Source organism: Rhinoderma darwinii, chromosome 4 (genome assembly GCF_050947455.1).
Source record: "Rhinoderma darwinii isolate aRhiDar2 chromosome 4, aRhiDar2.hap1, whole genome shotgun sequence".
In the NCBI taxonomy this organism is placed as follows: domain Eukaryota; kingdom Metazoa; phylum Chordata; class Amphibia; order Anura; family Rhinodermatidae; genus Rhinoderma; species Rhinoderma darwinii.
The window spans coordinates 295,263,958-295,284,322 of NC_134690.1; the positions used below are offsets into that span (position 1 = coordinate 295,263,958).

Sequence of the window (20,365 nt, forward strand, 5' to 3'; positions counted from 1 at the left end):
CTTGGGTGATTTTTTCGATTTTGAATCGCGATATATTTTTCTGTTTAACAGTAATAACAGAGGTCATGGTCCTGAGGCTTGCGCACACAACCCTCCTTTAACACCTTCAGGACTGAGCCTTTTTTGGCCTTCAGGACAAAGCCGATTTTTCAAATCTGATGTGTCACTTTATGGGGTAATAACTTGGGAATGCTTTTACCTATCCAAGCGATACTGAGATTGTTTTCTTGTGACATATTGTACTTTATGGTAGTGGAAAAATTTGGTCGATTTTTTTTTTAAATTCAATATTTATTTGTAAAAAAAAAACCCACTAAGATTTGGAGAAAATTTGCAAAAATTATATATTTTTTAATCTTATCTGCTTGTAAAACGGATAGTAATACCACACAAAATAATTACTAGATTACGTTTCCCATATGTCTACTTTGTTTGCATCATTTTTTGAACATTCTTTTATTTTTCTAGGATGTTACAAGGCTTAGAACTTTAGCAGCAATTTCTCATTTTCAAGACCATTTAAAAAAAATTTCAGTGACAAGTTCAGTTCTGAAGTGGCTTTGAGGGCCTTATATATTAGAAAGTCCCCATAAATCACCTCATTTTGAAAACTGCATCCCTCAAAGTATTCAAAACCGTATTCAGAAAGTGTTTTAACCCTTTAGGCGTTTGACAAGAATTAAAGAAATGTAGAGGTGAAATTTACAAATGTCATTTTTTTTTTTTTTGCCAAAATTCATTTGTAATACTTTTTTTTTCTGTACCACAGAAGGTTTTACCCGAGAAATGCAACTCCATATTTATTGCCCAGATTCTGTAGTTTTTAGAAATATTCCACATGTGGCCCTAGTGTCCTAATGGACTGAAACACCGGCCTCAGAAGCAAAGGAGCACCTAGTGGATTTTGGGCCTTCCTTTTTTTTAGAATATATTTTAGGCACCATGTCAAAACAGTGAAAATCCCCCAGAAGTTACCCCTTTTTGGAAACCACACCCCTCAAGGAATTTATCTAGGGGGTATAGTTAGCATTTTGAACCAACATTTTTTTTTTTGCTAAAGTTATTTGAATTGGTATGTGAAGATGAAAATCTACTTTTTTTTTTTTTTTCCCGAAAAAACAGTTTTGTTTTTTTTTTAGCTTTTCCAACGAATAAAGGAGAAAAAACACCAACAAAAAAGCAATTTCTCCTGGTTTATAGCAATACCCCATATGTGGTAATAAACTGGTGTTTGGACCCACAGCAGGGCTCAGAAGAGAGGCGCACTATTTGGATTTCTGATTTTGCTGAAATGCACTGGAGGTACCAAAACAGTGGAAACCCCCAAAAATGACCATTTTGCAAACTACACCCCTCAAGGAATTTTTCTAGGGCTAAATTTAGCATTTTGACTCCACAGTTGTTTTTGCTGAATTCATTGGAATTAGGCCCCATGCACCCGACTGTGCCCGCAATCACGGCCCGCGATTGCGGGCACGGCTGGCCGCCGACTGACAGCCGCATTTTCGGGCCGTGCTCCCATACAAAGTATGGGAGCACGGCCCGCAAAATGCAAAAGAACGGACATGTTCCATAATTTTTGGAACATTTCCATGGCACTGACATCCTTTCGTAGCGCTACAGAAAGGTGTCCGCGTTCAATTAAATTGTATGGGTCCGTTTTTGCGGACCGCAATTACGGAGGTTTTTTACGGTCGTGTGCTTGGGTCCTTCGTCTGTAAAGGTAAAAATCTACCTTTTTCTGAAAAAGCTTTTTAATTTTTACAAGGAATAAAGGAGAAAAAGCACCCCAACATTTGTAAGACAATTTCTCCCGATTACGTAAATACGCCATATGTGGTAATAAACTGCTGTTTGAACCCACAGTGGGGCTTAGAAGGGAAGGAGCACTATTTGGCTTTTGGAGCTCAAATTTAGCTGAAATGGTTTACGGGTGCCATGTAGAATTTGAAAAGCCCCTGAGAGACCAAAACAGTGGAAACCAAACAAAGTGACCCTTTTTGGGAAACCACACCACTTAAGGAATCGATCTAGGGGTATAGTGAGCCTTTAAACCCTATAGGTCTTTTGCAGAATTTATTAGAATTAGGCCGTGAAAATTAATATCCGCATTATTTCCACTAATATGTTGACATTTTTTCAATTTCACAAAGGATAAAGGAGGAAAAGGCACCCCAACATTTGTAAAACAATTTCTCCCGAGTACGGCTATACCCCACATGTGGTCATAAATGTTTTTTTCATTAGAAAGTAATTAAGCCTTTCCGGACAGATACGTTTTTCCCTCCCCGCTTTCCAAGAGCCATAACTTTTTTTATTTTTCCGTCAATAGAGTGGTGTCATGGTTTATTTTTTGCGGAACGAGCTGTCGTTTTGTCCCATTTTTTTGGTACATACAACTTTTTGAGCACTTTTTATGACATTTTTTGGTAGAGCCAAGGTGACCAAAAAACATTTTTTAGTTTTAAATTCTTTATTTTTCACGGCGTTCACCGTGTGAGTTAAATAATGGTATATTGTAATAGTTTGGACTTTTACAGACAAAGCGATACCAATTTTATTTATTTCTTTTTTTACATTACTTTAGAGAAAAAATGTGATAAGGTTTTGTTTTTTTTGGACTTTAAATATTTATTTAATTTTTTTCAGTAATAATAATTAACTTTTTGTTTTTACACATTTTTTTTAGTGTGCAGCGGATGGTGCAGAGTGAAAATTTAAATTTTCCACTGATATGCTATTTTTATGCCCAGTTTGTGCCACTGAAAACAAATACCTCATAAAATATTAACCGGGTTTTCCCAGGTATGGCGATGCCATATCGGTGGACATAAACTGCTGTTTGGGCACGCTGTAGGGCTAAGTAGGGAGGGAGTGGCATTTGGCTTTTGGAGCGCAGATTTAGCTTGGTAGTGTTCTGTTTGGCATTTTGCTGGTATTTCAGCTTATAATGTGGGGGCATATGTAATCTTTGCGGAGAACATCAGGGCATAATATGAGGGTATAATAATGGGGTAAATAAATAATAATCCGTAGATATGTGGCAAGTGTCGCACTGATAAATGGTGCCCAATCTTATCTGCTTTTGGAACACTGCACATTTTGCATCGCCATATTCTGAGAGCCAGAACTTCGTTACCGGAGCTGTGTGAGGGCTAATTTGTTGCGGGACAATCTGTCATTTTCATTGGTACCATTTGAGGGTATGAGCGTTGTTTTTTTTAATTGTTTTTTGTATCCCTTTTTATTCCATTTTTTGGCAAGCAAGGTGACCAAAAACCATCAATTCTGGCAATGTTTTTTATGAATTTTTTTAAATTGTTTTTTACGGCGTTTACCCTGGGCTATAAATGACCATTTTACTTTATTCTGTGGGTCGGTATGATTACGGCGATACCATATGTATATAGTTTTTTCTAAATTTGGCAGCATTTGCACAATAAAATCACTTATTTATAACATTTATTTTTTTGTGTCACCATATTCTGAGAGTCATAACTTTTATTTATTTTTCAGTCAAAAAAGCTGTGTATGGGCTTTTTTTTTTTTTTTTTTACAGGACGGGTTGTAGTTTTTATTGTACTATTTTGGCGTACATGCGACTTTTTGATCACTTTTTAGTGTATATTTTGAGAGTGGTGGTGACCAAAAAATAGTGATTCTAGCATTGTTTTTTGAAACTTTTTTTTTTTTTTTTTTTAAATTTTTTTGCGGTGTTCATCGTGCGGGAAAAATATTATAGTTTTATAGTTGGGGCCGTCACGAACGCGGTGATACCAAATATGTGTACTTTAACGTCTTCATTTTTTTTTCTATAATAAAAGACTTGTTATAGGAAAAAAAGCATTTTTAGTTTATGTAACTTCTAACTTATTTTTACACTTTTTAATTTTTTTATAACTTTTTTATTTATTTGCTTTACTTTTTTTTACTTGTCCCACTAGGGGACATTTAGACTTGCAGCTCTGATCGCTGCTAGAACACATTACACTACCTATGTAATGTGTTCTATCATTGCGACGTCACAGTCAGTCACGCCATCTTGATGATCAGGTGTGGGGGGGGGGGGAATCGGGGGTCTAATAGGGGGGTATTAGCCCTTATTTTGACCATTTCTCTGAGAGAGAGAGAACTAACCGCCGCTGTTTTTACAGCGATCGCCGTTATTCAGTGAATAACGGCGATCTCGTGACCGGGGACTGGACAAATCGGTCCTCGGTCTGTGCTCTGAGGCCTCAGCTACCTCTGTAGCTGAGTACACGCAGTTTAAGCGCCTCCCAGGGGCGCTATCTTATGCCAAAGCACTGCCGTGAAAAGCCGGCGCTCTGGCATAAGTACCCTTAATGGCCGCCGTGAAAACACGTATAGGCGGTCATTAAGGGGTTAAAAGGAATTAATGTTTACTTGGCACTTTCCCATGTGGGTGAATACAATTTTCACTTTGATACTATAATGTGGAGTGCTGCATATCTTATGGATTTCTAACAGTAATGCCAAGAGATATTTTAATTAAAGTATTTTCTTTATATAAATAACTTTTTAACATGTATTGCTATAATTATTGTACGTAACTTCATAACCTTTAACCTCTGCAAATACTTTTTTTGTTAATCATAAATACAATCGGAAAAATGTATATCTAATTGATTATATCTTCTGTTATATACTTCTGTGAATCTATAATCAATGATGCGCTGCGTTCATTAACATCCCCCTTTGCCCATCACCACCTCAGCCGGTATCCAACATTGCAGGCGAGAGCAGGGTAAATTGCAGCAGGGCCAGGCAGCTAGCACCGATTGGGCAATGCGGAGAGATTACATTATAGTGTCTGAAGTCTGAGCAGTACCCTGTGCAGTACCGGCCCCACCATGGGGTGTTAAATGACATTAAGGCCGGATTTACACAACCGCGATTGGACCGTGAAAATGGTCCGTGTGTCAGCCGGATTTCCCGGCCTGATCATGGTAACTTGTAGATTGCACCCCCAAATTTAGATCGCACACCCACCTCCCCCTTGTAGATCGTACCCCCCCCCCCCCTTCCTTGTAGATAGTGCCACTGTAGCTGCCACTAGCCGCTGAATCCCCCGGCCAGAGGTTGCCGGCGCCTTGGCTATATGCAAGGGAGGGGGTGGTGCAAGGTGGGGGTGGTGCAATCTGCAAGGCGGTTGCGATCTACTGCAGGGCATTGTATGCGGGGCATTGTATACAGGGAGGTGTGGCTATATACTAGGAGTCCCTGCTTCCCCACGGAACTACTGTTATGTACTGTATTTTTGTTCAGTACTGTATCTTTTTGTTCATTACAGAACAGCAGTTCCATGGGAGGAGCTTCCTCATGCAGCACGGCAAGATGGCGTCACAAAAGAATAGTCTGTTAAAAAAACTGAATCGTGAGAGCCCTTGATGGCGTATTAATCGGATTCTACGTATCACCCTGATTTTGTTTTTGCTGGTCATTCAATGCTATCCGATCCACCTCAAAGGATGACATAAAGATGTTGGCATACGTCGGGATAGACGATTGTGACCTAAATCAATATCTCGATTAATTGAACATGTAACCTCGATTAAATTTTAATGAACGATTATTTATTCCACACCTTTTCTGCATGCCACGCCTCCTATTTGCATGCTATGGCATTGAATTAATATTTATCCCCTGAGCCTGCTGTATACTACTGTATATAATATACCCCCTGACACTGCTTTCACATATTCTAATGCCCTATAGCTGCCCTCACACATAATGCTCCCATAACTGCCCACACAGTATGCTTCTATAACTGTCCCAATAGCTGCCCTACACACAGTATAATCCCCCATAGCTGCCCCCATACAGCCCCAATAGTTCCTTTTCAAAATAATATACTCCCCTAACCCATTCCAACAATGAGTAGAGGAGATCCCTCCTCTCCGGTCTGTGCGGATCGGCACAGATATGCGTGATGACGTCACTGCCTCACTTCTGGTGATACATAGTGAATGGCACAGCAGGGACCTTATGGCCCCCTGCTCTACCATTGGATTCAAATATATCTGTGTCTTGAAGATGCAGATACAGTTTAAACATGTAGAAAAAAAATATTTTTTTTTTCTTCTATTAACTTCCCGGCCTTATGTCGAGGCCACATTAGACCCCATCACTGTCCCCCTTAGCTGTAAATAGGTCTGGTCCCCACAGAGTAAATAATTCCTCTTGAGGACCAACTCCAACAGTCTGAGGACAAATCGTCCACACCCTGGGTGTTGTCCGGTGCTGACGAGACACTTACGCACTGCCTCCAATCCCCTTTCATGTTTAATTCTAGTGTATAGGGCAAATATGTAAAAAGACACAATCAATGGTCCTTTCGGGTCAATCATATTTAGTTTGTCTAGAGAGTCTTCGGTTTCTCCAATTTAAAAGGAAGCCTTAACCGCCAAATCTCTTTAAAAAAAAAAGTTTAATTCGCAACACATTCCCTTTAAGTGTCGTTACTTATTTCTATTATATTTTTTTAAATTTTTTGCTGTATTTTTTTTTTCTTCCATATGGTGGAAAGTATTAAAAATTAAATAATTATTTGACATTTTTTCCTATGTTGGCCACCAGGGCGAGCACTTCCCAGAATTACAGCAAGGTGAATAAGGCAAAGCAACCTGACTCACAGCTGCTGTAAATGTGGGAGGGAATCTCACCCCCCCTCCTACAAGCCGGGAAAAGGTGTCTTCTAATTGCTAAGCAGTGTCCGGCAGCCATTTTGGGTGTGATTCTGCAGCTGGCAGAAGTTATAGAACACCAAAAGGCTATGGGTATGTTCACACGCTTACTAAACAAAGGGAAACCAGCTCCTGATTTTCAGCCATTTTTTAATCAAACTCGCGTTTTTTAACGGACATTTTTGGAGCTGTTTTTCTATAAAGTCAATAAAAAACTGCCCCAAAAACGTCCCAAGAAGTGATGTGCACTTCATTTTGGTGGACGTCTTTTTTACGTGCCGGTTTTGGAAAACGACCACGTAAAAAACGCCCTGTCGGAACAGAACGCCGTATTTCCCATTGAAACCAATGGGCAGATATTTGGAGGCGTTCTGCTTCCGATTTTTCAGCTGGAAACATTGTGTGTGAACATACCCTTAGATTGATGAAAGTGAAGTAAATGACTTTTCAGTTGACCGGTTCACACGCCGTGTATTTGACACGTTTTTTTTTTGCACATTTTATGTGCAAAAAAACGCTTGATTACACTTGATTTTGCGTGTTTGGGGGGGGGTGTGTGTGTGTGTGTGTGTGTGTGTGTGTGGTGGTTCTCGCCGCTGATTCTTCAAAACAGCTGATAAGCGGCTATGAAGTATCAGTGGCGCCCGTGCACACTCCGCTCTGCTACACACACACACGGGAAAAGTCTTAAAGGGGTCGTCCAGGAAAACATGGCGCCGCACCTGTCCTCAGGTCGTGTGTGGTATTACAGCTCTGTCCTATTCACTTCAATGGAGGTGAACTGCAATACCAGACACAACCTGAGGACAGGTGCGGCGCTGTGTCTCCAAGCCGGACACCCCTTCTGTCCTGAAATGACCCGACGGGGTTGGCGGGTTTCAGAGCCACCCACCGCCATCACTGCAGACAGAACCACACAACTACGGCATGAGGGCAGCGCTTGTCCGGAGTGCACTGTCTCTTTTTATGGACAGATTTATAGTCACATGAACCCCGTCTGCATCAGAATCGGTAACCTAGGTCCGATCACATGACAGAGGGGGATCACCAAAAACCCTGTGCACCCTCAGCCCGTCCATCCAGCCCTTTCCTGGTTATATCTGCTTCTGGGAAAGCTGTGTGACCACCATTACCCCTCCTACTGGAGTGTTTGGGGATATGACTAATGAACCTCTCACACTCCAGTAGGAGGGGTAATGCTGGTCACCCAGCTTTCCCAGACCCCTGAACGGTAAATCTCTCTAGTTGTGCTGAGACTGGGGATGTGACTAATGAACCTCTGTCTCAGCACAACAAGAGAGATTTATCGTTCAGGGGTCTGGGAAAGCTGGGTACCACACTAACAGCGGGCATATTGTTTATCACCCAGCTTTCCCAGGACCGTTACATCATGTGTCCTTTATACAGAGTCTCCTGCACGACTACGCGGGGGGGCCTGTCCGGGGGGGGGGGCGGCGTTGGGGGGGTCACGAGAGCGGCGGTCTGTGAGAGGGACAGACAGAGACACACCTTACCTGCAGTGCAGCTGGTCTTCATGATGGCGTCTATCTCTCTGCAAGCAGCTGCTCTGCTGTGTGACTCTGACCTGCGTCTGCGCAGTACAGAGCCAGAGAGCAGATACAATGGACGGGAGCCGCTCATTGACTCCTATGCATTGTAGCTGCCGTATTCCATTTCTGTATGTGTCGTTAATCGACATAGTGAAGTAAAAGTTAGAAAAATGAAAAAAGTAAAACACAAACACACAAAATGTATTTTAATAACACACTAAAATCAAATTTATATAAAAAAAATATTTTTTTGCGACACCTGTCCTTCAACCCCAATTTTGTTAAAAAGGGAACCCCTACCTAAGACAGTTGGTATCTCCGCGGGAGCGTATAGATTCTTATGAATTTTAGGGAGTGTATATAGTATAGGTGTAACAGGATTATCCACCCTCCAAGAAGTTTCCCAACTTCTGATCAATGATATTATGGTCTATTGCCTCCCCTATAATCTCTTCAACCTTTCTAATCAAATTTAGGATTCCTAGATAATGTAAAATATACCTTCGTATGTGCTAATTGGTGATGTATTTCTGATTTCATATTTTATGGTGTCCATTATTACGTTGGCACCCCCTTTGTCTGCCGGCTTTACTGTAATGGCTTAATTAGTCATCAGATCCCTCAAAGTCGTTAATGGATAAATATGTATAACCCCTTTGGACGCCTCGTGTACTTCTTTAAAGGGAAGGTGTCATGAATTTTTTTTATTTTTTAATAATATTGCTTTTAGTATATTAAAATACATTTTCTTTGTGTTCTACTTTTTAGTTTTACTTCTCTATGGGGGCTGCCATTTTTTTTTCATCTCTGTATGTGTCGATTAACGACACATACAGAGATGGAATAGGGCACATACAACCCCATAGAGAATGCGAACGGGAGCCGTTCCATTCTCTGCAGCGTACGATGTCTGTGTGGGAACGGCGCATGCCCCGCTCCCACACAGACCAAAACGAAGCTCGTTCGGAGAGCGAAATCCAGCACCATTTTCTTGTGGACCGGAAGCCGCTGCCGGACAGTTTGATGACTACTTCCGGCCGTGGCTTCCGGCCATATGTTCAAGGAAGTGAAGGCGCAAGGCATAGGAGCGGAGGCGGCAGGAGCAGGTAATTTATGTTCGTGTATGTGATGTGTGTATTATGTTTGTGTATGTTCGAGTTATACTGTCTGCTGAGCACTGTATTTAATCCTCCTACACTGTGCAGTCGCTCAAAAAATGGCCGCGCACCGTGTAGGAGGTTTGAAGATTCAAACCCCTTCTTCTCTTGGCACTAGCCAGAATAAGGGAGGGGGGGGGGGGGATTGTGTGAGGACACTGGAAGAGTGTGTCTACCCCAAATTTGCAGCATAAAACAATGAGGTTGCTTTACCATATTGACCATGCTGCAATTTTGGGAACTGCTCCCTCTAGTGCCCAGCACATAGAAATGCTATAAGGTAGAATCTAATTTTAATATTTCTTGACTTCTGAGAAAATTAAAAAAATTAAAACAATGTGTAATCACTCAAATAATAATTGTTTAACTAAAAAAAAATAAATTCTAGCGACACATTCCCTTTAAAGAATACACTTCATTAAGTAAAATTTTAGAAAATGTATCTATCACCGAATTGCAGCAAGGTACATGTGTGCTTTTGGTCCAAAGACCCAACCTTTTAGCTTGGAAAGTACAATTCTATTTCACCTTATCTATTGTTACAAATGTTTTTTTTGACGTCTACATCTATAAGGTGTTTTTTGCGAAAAACGTGTGAAAAAATTATTGTAAGTCCAAATCTAACTGGAACAAGTCCATATTAACATCAGTACAAAAGGACAACCCCATTTGTAAAACACATAGGGGATCATCTGATAGCTGTAAAGATGTTTACTCTTCTTGTTCTTGGTGGATCCTTCGTGTTTGGTGGTCTCCATCTCCTATGAGACTGTCATCTTATACTTCCGCTGGTGCTTGCACCCCCCCCTCTCCTGGTGCGTCTCCGCTTCCATTGGGGCCTTTTATATTAAAAACGTACATTTGTAGACTCATCAGTGGAATCAAAATCCCCTGTGATGTATAAGAAATTGCCAGTCCTTGGCTTTCTGGATTTCTTCCGTTTTGGTTATGAGAATGTAGTTTTGATGGTGGTCCTGCAAGTTGTATATTCTCCCATTTCAGTAATCCTTCAATCACGATTTCCACTTGTCCCTCTTTGTTCTCTCGATCTCTGTGTGAACCCTATCCGGGGTACCGGAAAGTATTTCCTTCAAAGTATTGAAAATTTGATCAGAAGATTAATTGATATTTAAAATCTCCATATGTCAACTTTTTTTCTAATACTATTTCAGATTGCGGGTATTCTATATTCAAAAGGATCAGATCAAATGTATATTTTTTTGATATATATACTCAAACTTAGTACAAAAATAATCATTATGCGGAAACTAATTAGAACAGAGATGGGATCTAAGACCACCTTGGGATAAATGTAAATTCAAGTAGATTTTATGTTTAGATTTGCCCTCACTTTGCCTTTTTAGGTACTCCATCGTTTGAAGCCCTTAAGTAGTCATAAGATGCCCCATGTAAAATCCTAGGTGCATGTTTGACAGACCTTGTAGATCTGTTTGAATATCTTCCCAGTAAATCTGCCACAACATGTTGGGTAGATTCGTATTTATTCTCAAAGTGCCCGATCCTAGGGTTCCTCAATGATCCAAAAGATTGTAGGGAATATAGCAGCACCGGTCCCGATGAATGGGATGGTGTCACATCGTGCATTGGGCAAACCACCACCGGTCTTCTACAATCCTTTCACCAATGTTCGGACAACAGCACGCCTCTTCAATAGTATCCAATAAAAGTATTTTTATTAGTCAAACATCGAGTAAGAAACCTCAACGTTTCGACCCATAGTGTGTGTGTATAGGGTCTTTTTGGATGCATTTAGACATATTGTTAGGCTTTAGAGAGACCCTACACGCACAATGGGTCGACACGTTGCTGTTTTTTTACTCTGATGAATAAAAATACCTTTATTGTTCTGATGTTGATATGGACTTGTTCTAGTTTGGCTCTATTCACACGACAGGGTCCGGGTGTCTGCCAATAAAGGCGGCCCTTTTGGTCCATTTTTCTCGGCCGTTTTGCATACGTTCCGTTTTTGTACTGGGTCGCGTTTCTGTTTTTACCGGCCGTTTGGGAACCATTTTGGATATGTTTTTCACTGTCCGTTTTAAAAAAGGATGAATTTCATTTGTACATTTATTTTTTTGGGTCCCATCCCACTAAAAACATACACAGGAAGGTCACATGATTGCCCAGTCACCATTTCCTCTTGCTTTCAGAGTATAGAGAGGTTTGTCTGATCCCTCAGCTTCTTGGCATTGGTTTCTGGCTTCTCTTTTTTTTTTTCTTTTTTTTTTCTTCTTGCTACCATGTCCTCACAACCATTGAACCATGTACTGCAGCTTTAGCTGATTTCTCGGCAATTCGTACAGCAAACACAGATGTTGATGTCCTCTGTAGATAGTGCCACACAGCCCTCTTGTAGGTGGTGTGACAGCCCCCTTGTAGATGGTACCCCCCCCCCTTTAGGTTGCGCCACTGTAGCTCCCGGTAGGAGCAGAATCCCTATGGCCGGGGATTCCGCTCCTACAGGGAGCTACAGTGGCGCCACCTTCGGGGGTGCTATCTACAAGGGGGCTGTGGAACTGTGTACAGCAAAAAAAAATCTATCCCTCCTCCTATGCACTTCGCACCAGGACGAGGAGAGAGCAAGCGGCAGAAAGCATAGTGGTCACTCGGATCACGTCCAAGTGATGGCTGTGTTTTGAACGACCCCATGGACTTGAGAAAGGTCCTGTTGGACTGAAACGTCGCACTTGTGGGTGAATAAATTCCCATTTAATTGGATGTGCTGCCTTGTCTTTTTGATTTCTTTTCGGTTTCCATTACTGGGATCTTGGATCCGGTTCCTTTGAGGCTTGCACCCATTATATTGTACTTCACTCTGAATCTCCGGTGCTGTGATTACTCTTTTTTTTTTTTTCTTTTTCTGGCCGTTAAATAAACGACAGTCACTCGGCCGACTAGCCCTGCCGCGTGAATAGGGCCTTAGATTTGGACTTGCAAATGTATTTTAGACCTCTAAATCTAAAGATGTTTGCGAAAGATAATGATATTGGAACAATAGATAAGGTGAAATCAGATTGTACTTTCCAAGCTAAAACATTGGGTCTTTGCCCCAAAATCACATATATACCTTCCTGCAATTTGGTCCTAGATACATTTAAAAAAAAATTTACTTGATGAAGTGGATTCTTTAAAACCGTACACGAGAGGCGTCCAAAGGGGGTCATACAAATTTATCTATGACCGAAGGTAGGGCTTTGAAGGATCTGATGACTAATGAGGCCATTACAGTAAAGCTGGCAGAAAAGGTGACGCCGTAAAATATGAATCGGGGATATATGGCAAATTAGCTGATATGAAGTTATATTTTACATTACCTAGGGATCCTAAATTTGATCAGTGGAATTGAAGAGATTCTAGGGGAGGCAATAGACCATAATATCATTGATCAGAAGTTTGAAGAATTTTGGAGGCTGGATAATCGTGTTACACCTATACTACAGGGTGGGCCATTTATATGGATACACCTAAATAAAATGGGAATGGTTGGTGATATTAACTTCCTGTTTGTGGCACATTAGTATATGGGAGGGGGGAAACTTTTCAAGCTGGGTGTTGACCATGGCGGCCATTTTGAAGTCGGCCATTTTGTATCCAACTTTAGTTTTTTCAATGGGAAGAGGGTCATGTGACACATCAAACTTATCGAGAATTTCACAAGAAAAACAATGGTGTGCTTGGTTTTAACGTTACTTTATTCTTTCAGGAGTTATTTACAAGTTTCTGACCACTTATAAAATGTGTTCAAAGTGCTGCCCATTGTGTTGGATTGTCAATGCAACCCTCTTTTCCAACTCTTCACACACTGATAGCAACACCGCAGAAGAAATGCTAGCACAGGCTTCCAGTATCCGTCGTTTCAGTTGCTGCACATCTTGTATCTTCACAGCATAGACAATTGCCTTCAGATGACCCCAAAGATAAAAGTCTAAGGGGGTCAGATCGGGAGGCATTTCTTCTGCGGTGTTGCTATCCGTGTGTGAACAGTGGGAGAAGAGGGTTGCATTGACAATCCAACACAATGGGCAGCACTTTGAACACATTTTATAAGTGGTCAGAAACATGTAAATAACTCATGAAAGAATAAAGTAACGTTAAAACCATGCACACCATTGTTTTTCTTGTGAAATTCTCTAAGTTTGATGTGTCACATGACCCTTTTCCCATTGAAAAAACGAAAGTTGGATACAAAATGGCCGACTTCAAAATGGCCGCCATGGTCAACACCCAGCTTGAAAAGTTTCCCCCCTCCCATATACTAATGTGCCACAAACAGGAAGTTAATATCACCAACCATTCCCATTTTATTTAGGTGTATCCATATAAATGGCCCACCCTGTATATACACTCCCTATGCTCCCTCGGGGAGACCAGTTGTCTCAGATAGGGGTTCAGTTTTTAACATTGCTTTTTTTTTTGGACAAAGTGTTAAGAGATTTAGCAACTTTCTAGACCAACTAAAGATGATTGACCCGAAAAAGACAATTGCTTCTTTTGTGTTTTGACAAAGTTGCCCTATACACTAGAATTGAACATGACAGTGGATTGGAGGCAGTGCATAAGTGCTCGGCGGCACTGGACGACACCAGGGTGTGGACTATTCGTCCTCAGACTGTTGGAGTTGGTCCTCAGGAGGAATTATTTCCTCTTTGGGGGACCAGTTATATTTACAGCTAAGGGGGACAGCGATGGGTCCAATGTAGCAGCTACGTATGCCAACAGAATTATGTACTCCTTTGAGGACGAGTGTCTTTCCCCTTTCGTCTATATAGGCTACTTGCGCTGCTGGTGGAGATATAGACTAAGCGTTCTTCACGAGGGAAGGGGACAGTGCAACTTTGGATGCATTTTTTTTTTTTGGAATTGAATAGTCCTATCCCAGCATTGCAGTTCAGTCACAATTTAAAGATTGGGTGACTTCAACAGATTTATTATTTAAACCAACTGGTAGGAATAAATTGTTAACGTTTAAAGAGACTCTGTCACCACATTATAAGTGCCCTATCTCCTACATAAGGAGATCGGCGCTGTAATGTAGGTGACAGTAATGCTTTTTATTTAAAAAAACTATCTTTTTTCACAACGTTAGGAGCGATTTTGGTTTATGCTAATGAGCTTTCTTAATGCCCAAGTGGGCGTACGTTTACTTTCGACCAAGTGGGCGTTGTACAGAGGAGTGCATGACGCTGACCAATCGGCATCATGCACTCCTCTCCATTCATTTACACTGCACTAGCGATATACATATATCGCTATGTGCAGCCTCATACACAAACCCTAACATTACTAGTGTCCTGATAATGAATACACATGACCATCCAGCCTGGACGTCATGTGTACTCAGAATCCTGACACTTCTGACTTTTTTTGTGAGATTCCAGCAACGGATACGAAATCTCGCGAGATCACGGAGCTAAACGAGATTTGGTTTCACTTGCCGGAATCTCACAAAAAGAGTCAGAAGTGTCAGGATTCTGAGTACACATGACGTCCAGGCTGGATTTCATGTGTATTCATTATCAGGACACTGTAGTAATGTTAGGGTTTGTGTATGAGGCTGCACATAGTGATATAACTATATCGCTAGTGCAGTGTAAATGAATGGAGAGGAGTGCATGATGCCGATTGGTCAGCGTCATGCACTCCTCTGTACAATGCCCACTTGGTCGAAAGTAAAAGTACGCCCACTTGGGCTTTAAGAAAGCTCATTAGCATAAACCAAAATCGCTCCGAACGTTGTGAAAAAAGATCGTTTTTTTAAAATAAAAAGCATTACTGTCACCTACATTACAGCGCCCATCTCCTTATATAGGAGATAGGGCACTTATAATTTGGTGACAGAGCCTCTTTAAAGAGCAATCACCCAACACATATGGTGCAATTTCTTCCATGGAGCCAACTTCCAAATGTGGATCGGATGGTGTTCGATCAGCAAAAAAAGGTCAGGGTGACACTAGTGTGCAATAAATTTGCCAGAAGGGGATATCCAAGACGTTTAATTGATAAACATAGGGACAAACTAACATGTGGGACAGTGGAACGAGAACATAAGGACAAACTGGTGGAATGAGTATCCTTCATATCTTCGTATGGCCGATTTGATTGGTCGTCTTACTAACCTCATTCGCAAGAATTGGTCGTTTGTTTTTTTTGTTTTTTGTTTTGTTTTTTTTAGCAATGGGACGTAGACAAAATGAGGCCTTAAGAGTGCCACTGATCATGCCCTATTGAAGGTCACGTAATGTCAGGGACACTTTAGGAAGATCTGATATAGGGAGTAAAGAGAAGTATACGCAAACGCATTTGCGCCCCCCCCCTCCCTAAAAATTGCAACTTCTCCTGTTTAAACTGTTGCAATTGCAACATTATTCTCAAGGGAATAGCTTTTCCCATCCTTACACATGAGAAGAATTTTATGTTAAACAATGTGATACGTGCGAGTCAGAATATGTGGTGGTGTACATGCTACAGCGCTCATGTTCTCGAACTACCGCCCACCGTCTTTTTTGATGGCAGATGGTGCAGATTCTTTTGCCTCTTTTACAGCGACGCCAAAAAACATTGCTGTAGACTGAGTGTTTCTGTGAGCGCTCGTCCTCTAAGAGGGAGATGTAGCTAACAGCTCCTGAACTTAGAAAAGCCTTCTGAACACCGCTAGGATCGGAAAAAAAACTGACCCCAGCTGTTTAACCCTTTTATCGCCGCAGTCCATGACCGCAGCATGATCAAAGGGAACTCCCCTCTTCACTTGCATCACCGAAAACCTGGTGACTCATTCAAAGACCGGGGGAATTTTTCATCAGTCGGCCCTGGGGACCTAGAAAGGACCCCAGAGCTGTCTGTTCAGTGTGCCTTCTGTTAGGACACACTCTGTGCTGCCCTAACAGAAGCCGATGTCATAGAAACACAGTGTAATATATTCGCATACAAGAGTATGCTAAAACATTTTAAGTAAAAAATAAAGTTGTAAATAAAGTTATCCCTTTATGGGATTTAAAAAAAAAAAAAGTAATAAAAATAAATGTACCAGAAAAGCCGTGATTTTGCATAAAATATTTTTTTTATTGCTCATACGTTACCTAAAAACAAAAAACCTACACGTATTGGGTATCTACACGAACGTAATGACCTGAGGAATTAATGTAACAGGTTATTTACCGTGAAACGTAAATGATATAAAATGCAGAGAAGCGCTTTTTCCTATGACACGCCATAAAAATTATGTAAGTGACTTTTTTTCTACACCAGAATGGAAAAATCAAGCTGGTCATTAAGGCCCCTGGTAATTAAGGGGTTAATATGTTAGAGACACTACAATGCCGATGAAAGCAAGGATAAAAAGTACTATAACAAAGAAAATGTTGATTTTATCAGTACCAAAACAATTTATTGGGAAGAATTGAGTCAGTTGAGATCCAGGATCATTGATTCTGTGCCACCATTAAACAGGCTCTGTCACCACATTATCATTATTTTGAAAAACAATAATTTTTTACCAAGTTCTGAGCAATTTTCGATTTCTGCTAATTACTTTCTTTCCCAACTGGGCGTTCTTTAACTTTTGACCAAGTGGGTGTTGTAAAGAGGAGTGTATGACTTGCACTTCTCTCCATTCATGTCCATTTGTACTCAGCACAGCGTGATCTTGCGAGATCATGCTGTGCTGTCACATGCACCCACATTAACTTTACTGAAGTGTCTTGAGAGTGAATAGACATTGCCTCCAGCCAGGATGCGATGTCTATTCACACTCCCGACGCTTTGGTAAAGTATGCTGTCACTCACAGCGTGATCTCGTGAGATCACTCTGCATTGATTAAGTCCCACACAAACTTTACCGAAGTGTCGGTAGTGTGAATAGACATCGCATCCTGGCTGGAGGCAATGTCTATTCACTCTCAAGAACACTTCTGTAAAGTTAATTTGGGTGATGTGACAGCACAGCATGATCTCGCAAGATCATACTGTGCTTAGTATAAATGGACATGAATGGAGAGTAGTGTATGATGCTGATTTGGTAGCATCATACACTACTCTTTACAACGCCCACTTGGTCAAAAGTTAAACGCCCAGTTGGGCATTAAAGTAATTGGCACAAATCTAAAATTGCTCATTTCTTGGTCAAAAATGATTGTTTTTCAAAATAAACACTTATCTGCATTATAGCGCCAATCATATTATGTAGGAGATAGGGCACTTATAATGTGGTGACAGGGCCTCTTTGTAGAGAGGTCGATAGGCAAAAATAACTTGGGTGGATATATATTTTAGACTCTTTGCAACCAAAGGGTCTTAATCTGGAATACAAAGTAACAACTATCCTCGGAGTCTTCATTGGTAGTCATTTATGTTTTTTAGATTCTTTTAATATTATCTGAAAGTTGTTTACACTTGGGTGTTGGATTCATAACTATGCCTTCTGTTTTATTAGATACTAATGGATCTCTGGGACAAAGTACCTGCTCACTTCATGGGACTGAGATCTACATCAGGAAGTTGGATACTACATTTAAACAAGAAAAAATACGCTATGTCAAATATGGAGACAGTTACTTCTCTCTCTTCCCCCTTTTTTCTCTTTTTCCTTTTATATGTATATGGGTTCGGCTATTTATATTCCAATAATTTTATTGAAGAATTTCAATGGAACAAGTTATAGACCGAACAGCGTAATAATCAGGTTGCAAACCATAGCAGACGTATACACATACGGTAAAGAATCAGATCAAGTGAATAAGAGGAGAAAGAAAGAAAAGGGAAAAATAGGGAATTGCTGTCAGACGTACTCTAGATCGTCCCAAGATAGTTAAGCCATAGTTACCAAGCTGTAAGGAATAGGTCGTCTTTGTCTGAAACCATTCAGTTCAAACAGTGACCTTAATCTAGTCTTCACTAGATGTAGAGAAATAACAGGACTTTTCCATGACGTAGCATTGCAATTTTGGTCGCCAGGAAAAGGAAGGAAACCAATTTATTTGAGGCTTTAGATAAATCTGGGATGGTCTTGTTAAGTAATGCTTGAGAAGGAGAGCGTTTCGAATTAATCTGTGTTCTAGAATACAGCATATTACAAATCAGTCTCCAACAATGACGCACCTTCGGACAATCCCACCCCACCATATATGCAACGGGTCTCCCACGATTTCTAAAGCAGGAAGATGAGGAAGTAGGGAACATCTTCGCTAATCAAGAGGGAACAGGATACCAGCGTACTAACACTTTGTAATTAGCTTCAACCAGCGACACGTTAATGGAAATTTTGGCAGTACGCTCCGTCATATCTTGCCATTCCCTGACAGAAAAAGATTTATGTAATTCTCTTTCCTACATAAACATATGATAGTTTGTCCGACAGAGATACCAAATATACATCTATACTGGAAAGTAGGTTCTGACCATCCGAGTTATTCAGACATAAATCTTCAAAAACAGAAGTAATGGTAATATCTGTCAGAGGTTTAAGGGATGACAAAATGATGTATCTGATGAAAACGGAAAAGTTCAGAATCTGGCACTTGATGATGTATAGATTGATAGAAGTGACAAGATTTTATGCCTAATCTACCATAATGGACATTTCTGTAATAAAGATTCTTGTCTATCCACAATTTGTAGGCTGAAGCCCAGGAGCAAAGTTAGGATTAGAAAATGAACTGGTAGCTGGGGTGTGTTTAGAGGGAAGTTGGAATCTATGGCTCAATATCGGGCATAACACAGTCTTTGGGTCTCAACCACATCAACCAGTCTACAGGAATGTTCGTAGTAGTAGCTTGTTCAATAGGTACCCAGCGAGGTTGGTTGCATATTTTATGGAGTGAAACCTTGGGGGTCAGGCAAGCAGCATAATAATACTTAGTGAGATTCTATAAACTTACTTCCCCAGATATCTTAGGAGCATATAGGGTACCCTGTGTGACTCTGCATCGTTTAGGGCCCCGCATGAATGATGGAATAAGCCTCTGAAGGTCTTGAAACAGGGATATCTATTGTAGGGATGTCACGACACCAGAATTTGGACTTCGATACCGATACTTAGTTTAGAATTGCGATTTTGATACCAATTCAATACTTTGCCAACAGTAATAATAAAAAAAAAAAAAGTTCTTCTATTTTCTGATGTGAGGCATGTGGTGTGGTGGTGAATTTAACCACCACATGCCTCACATTAATAGTAATTAACCCCATCATGTTTCTCAGTCATAATGGGTTAATATGTAAGGTACATGATGGGGTTAATTACTTGTGCCCCACAATAACTGATAGAAAGCAGCTTCTATTTTATTTTTTTACAGCGTACACATCATAAATGATGCAAAAAAATTGTGTGCAGGTTATTACGGCCGCGCCAATACTGAATCTGTGTATTTTATGTATTGATAATTATTTTAATGTTTATCGTAAAAAAGGTGAATGTGTATTTTTTATTTTATTTAACATTACTTTGTTTTTACTTTATTTTTTAAACTTTAATGTACTGGCATATATCTATATTACAGTACATTAGCCTGTGTACTGATAGTACACAGGCAGTTGTTAGGACATACCCAATATTCCATAACAGGAAATATGGTAGGACAGCCATGGGGTCCTTCAATGGCCCCTTGGCTGTCTGCCCATATATAGTATGTCCCTCAATGGGGTCACAGGAATTGCCTGTGACGTGATCCAAGGGGCATCCCCATTCTCATTTTCCCCTGAATGCTGCAGTCCGCTGTGATCGCAGCATTCACGGGAATAACGGTGGAGATGTGAGGTTTCTCTGATCTCCACCAGCGGGGCTGCGGCTGTGTAATACAGTCATTGCCCCGCTCCTGACAGGAAGTGCGTGCGAGGTCAGCATGAGGAGATGCGGCCGGCACTGCACTAATGAGCGGCGGTTCAGGCACTGAAGACAGAACATGGGGGTGTTTTGTAGTACGCCTGCCATGTTCTGTTT

At 40.8% G+C, this 20,365-nt stretch overlaps 1 protein-coding gene across 2 annotated transcripts in view; it reads left to right on the top strand.

Moving 5' to 3' along the window:
* The window catches only part of EGLN1 (egl-9 family hypoxia inducible factor 1), a 226,457-nt gene that overhangs the window by 24,715 nt on the left and 181,377 nt on the right, over window positions 1-20,365 (top strand). The window contains exon 2 of one of the 2 annotated variants that reach the window (XM_075862613.1): window positions 17,861-19,423. The exons of the other annotated variant lie outside the window; for it this stretch is intronic. Coding sequence (XP_075718728.1) covers window positions 17,861-18,088 — 228 coding nt within the window. The 3' untranslated portion in view covers window positions 18,089-19,423. Of the gene's footprint in view, window positions 1-17,860; window positions 19,424-20,365 lie in introns of those variants that run through there. 2 annotated transcript variants of the gene reach the window in all.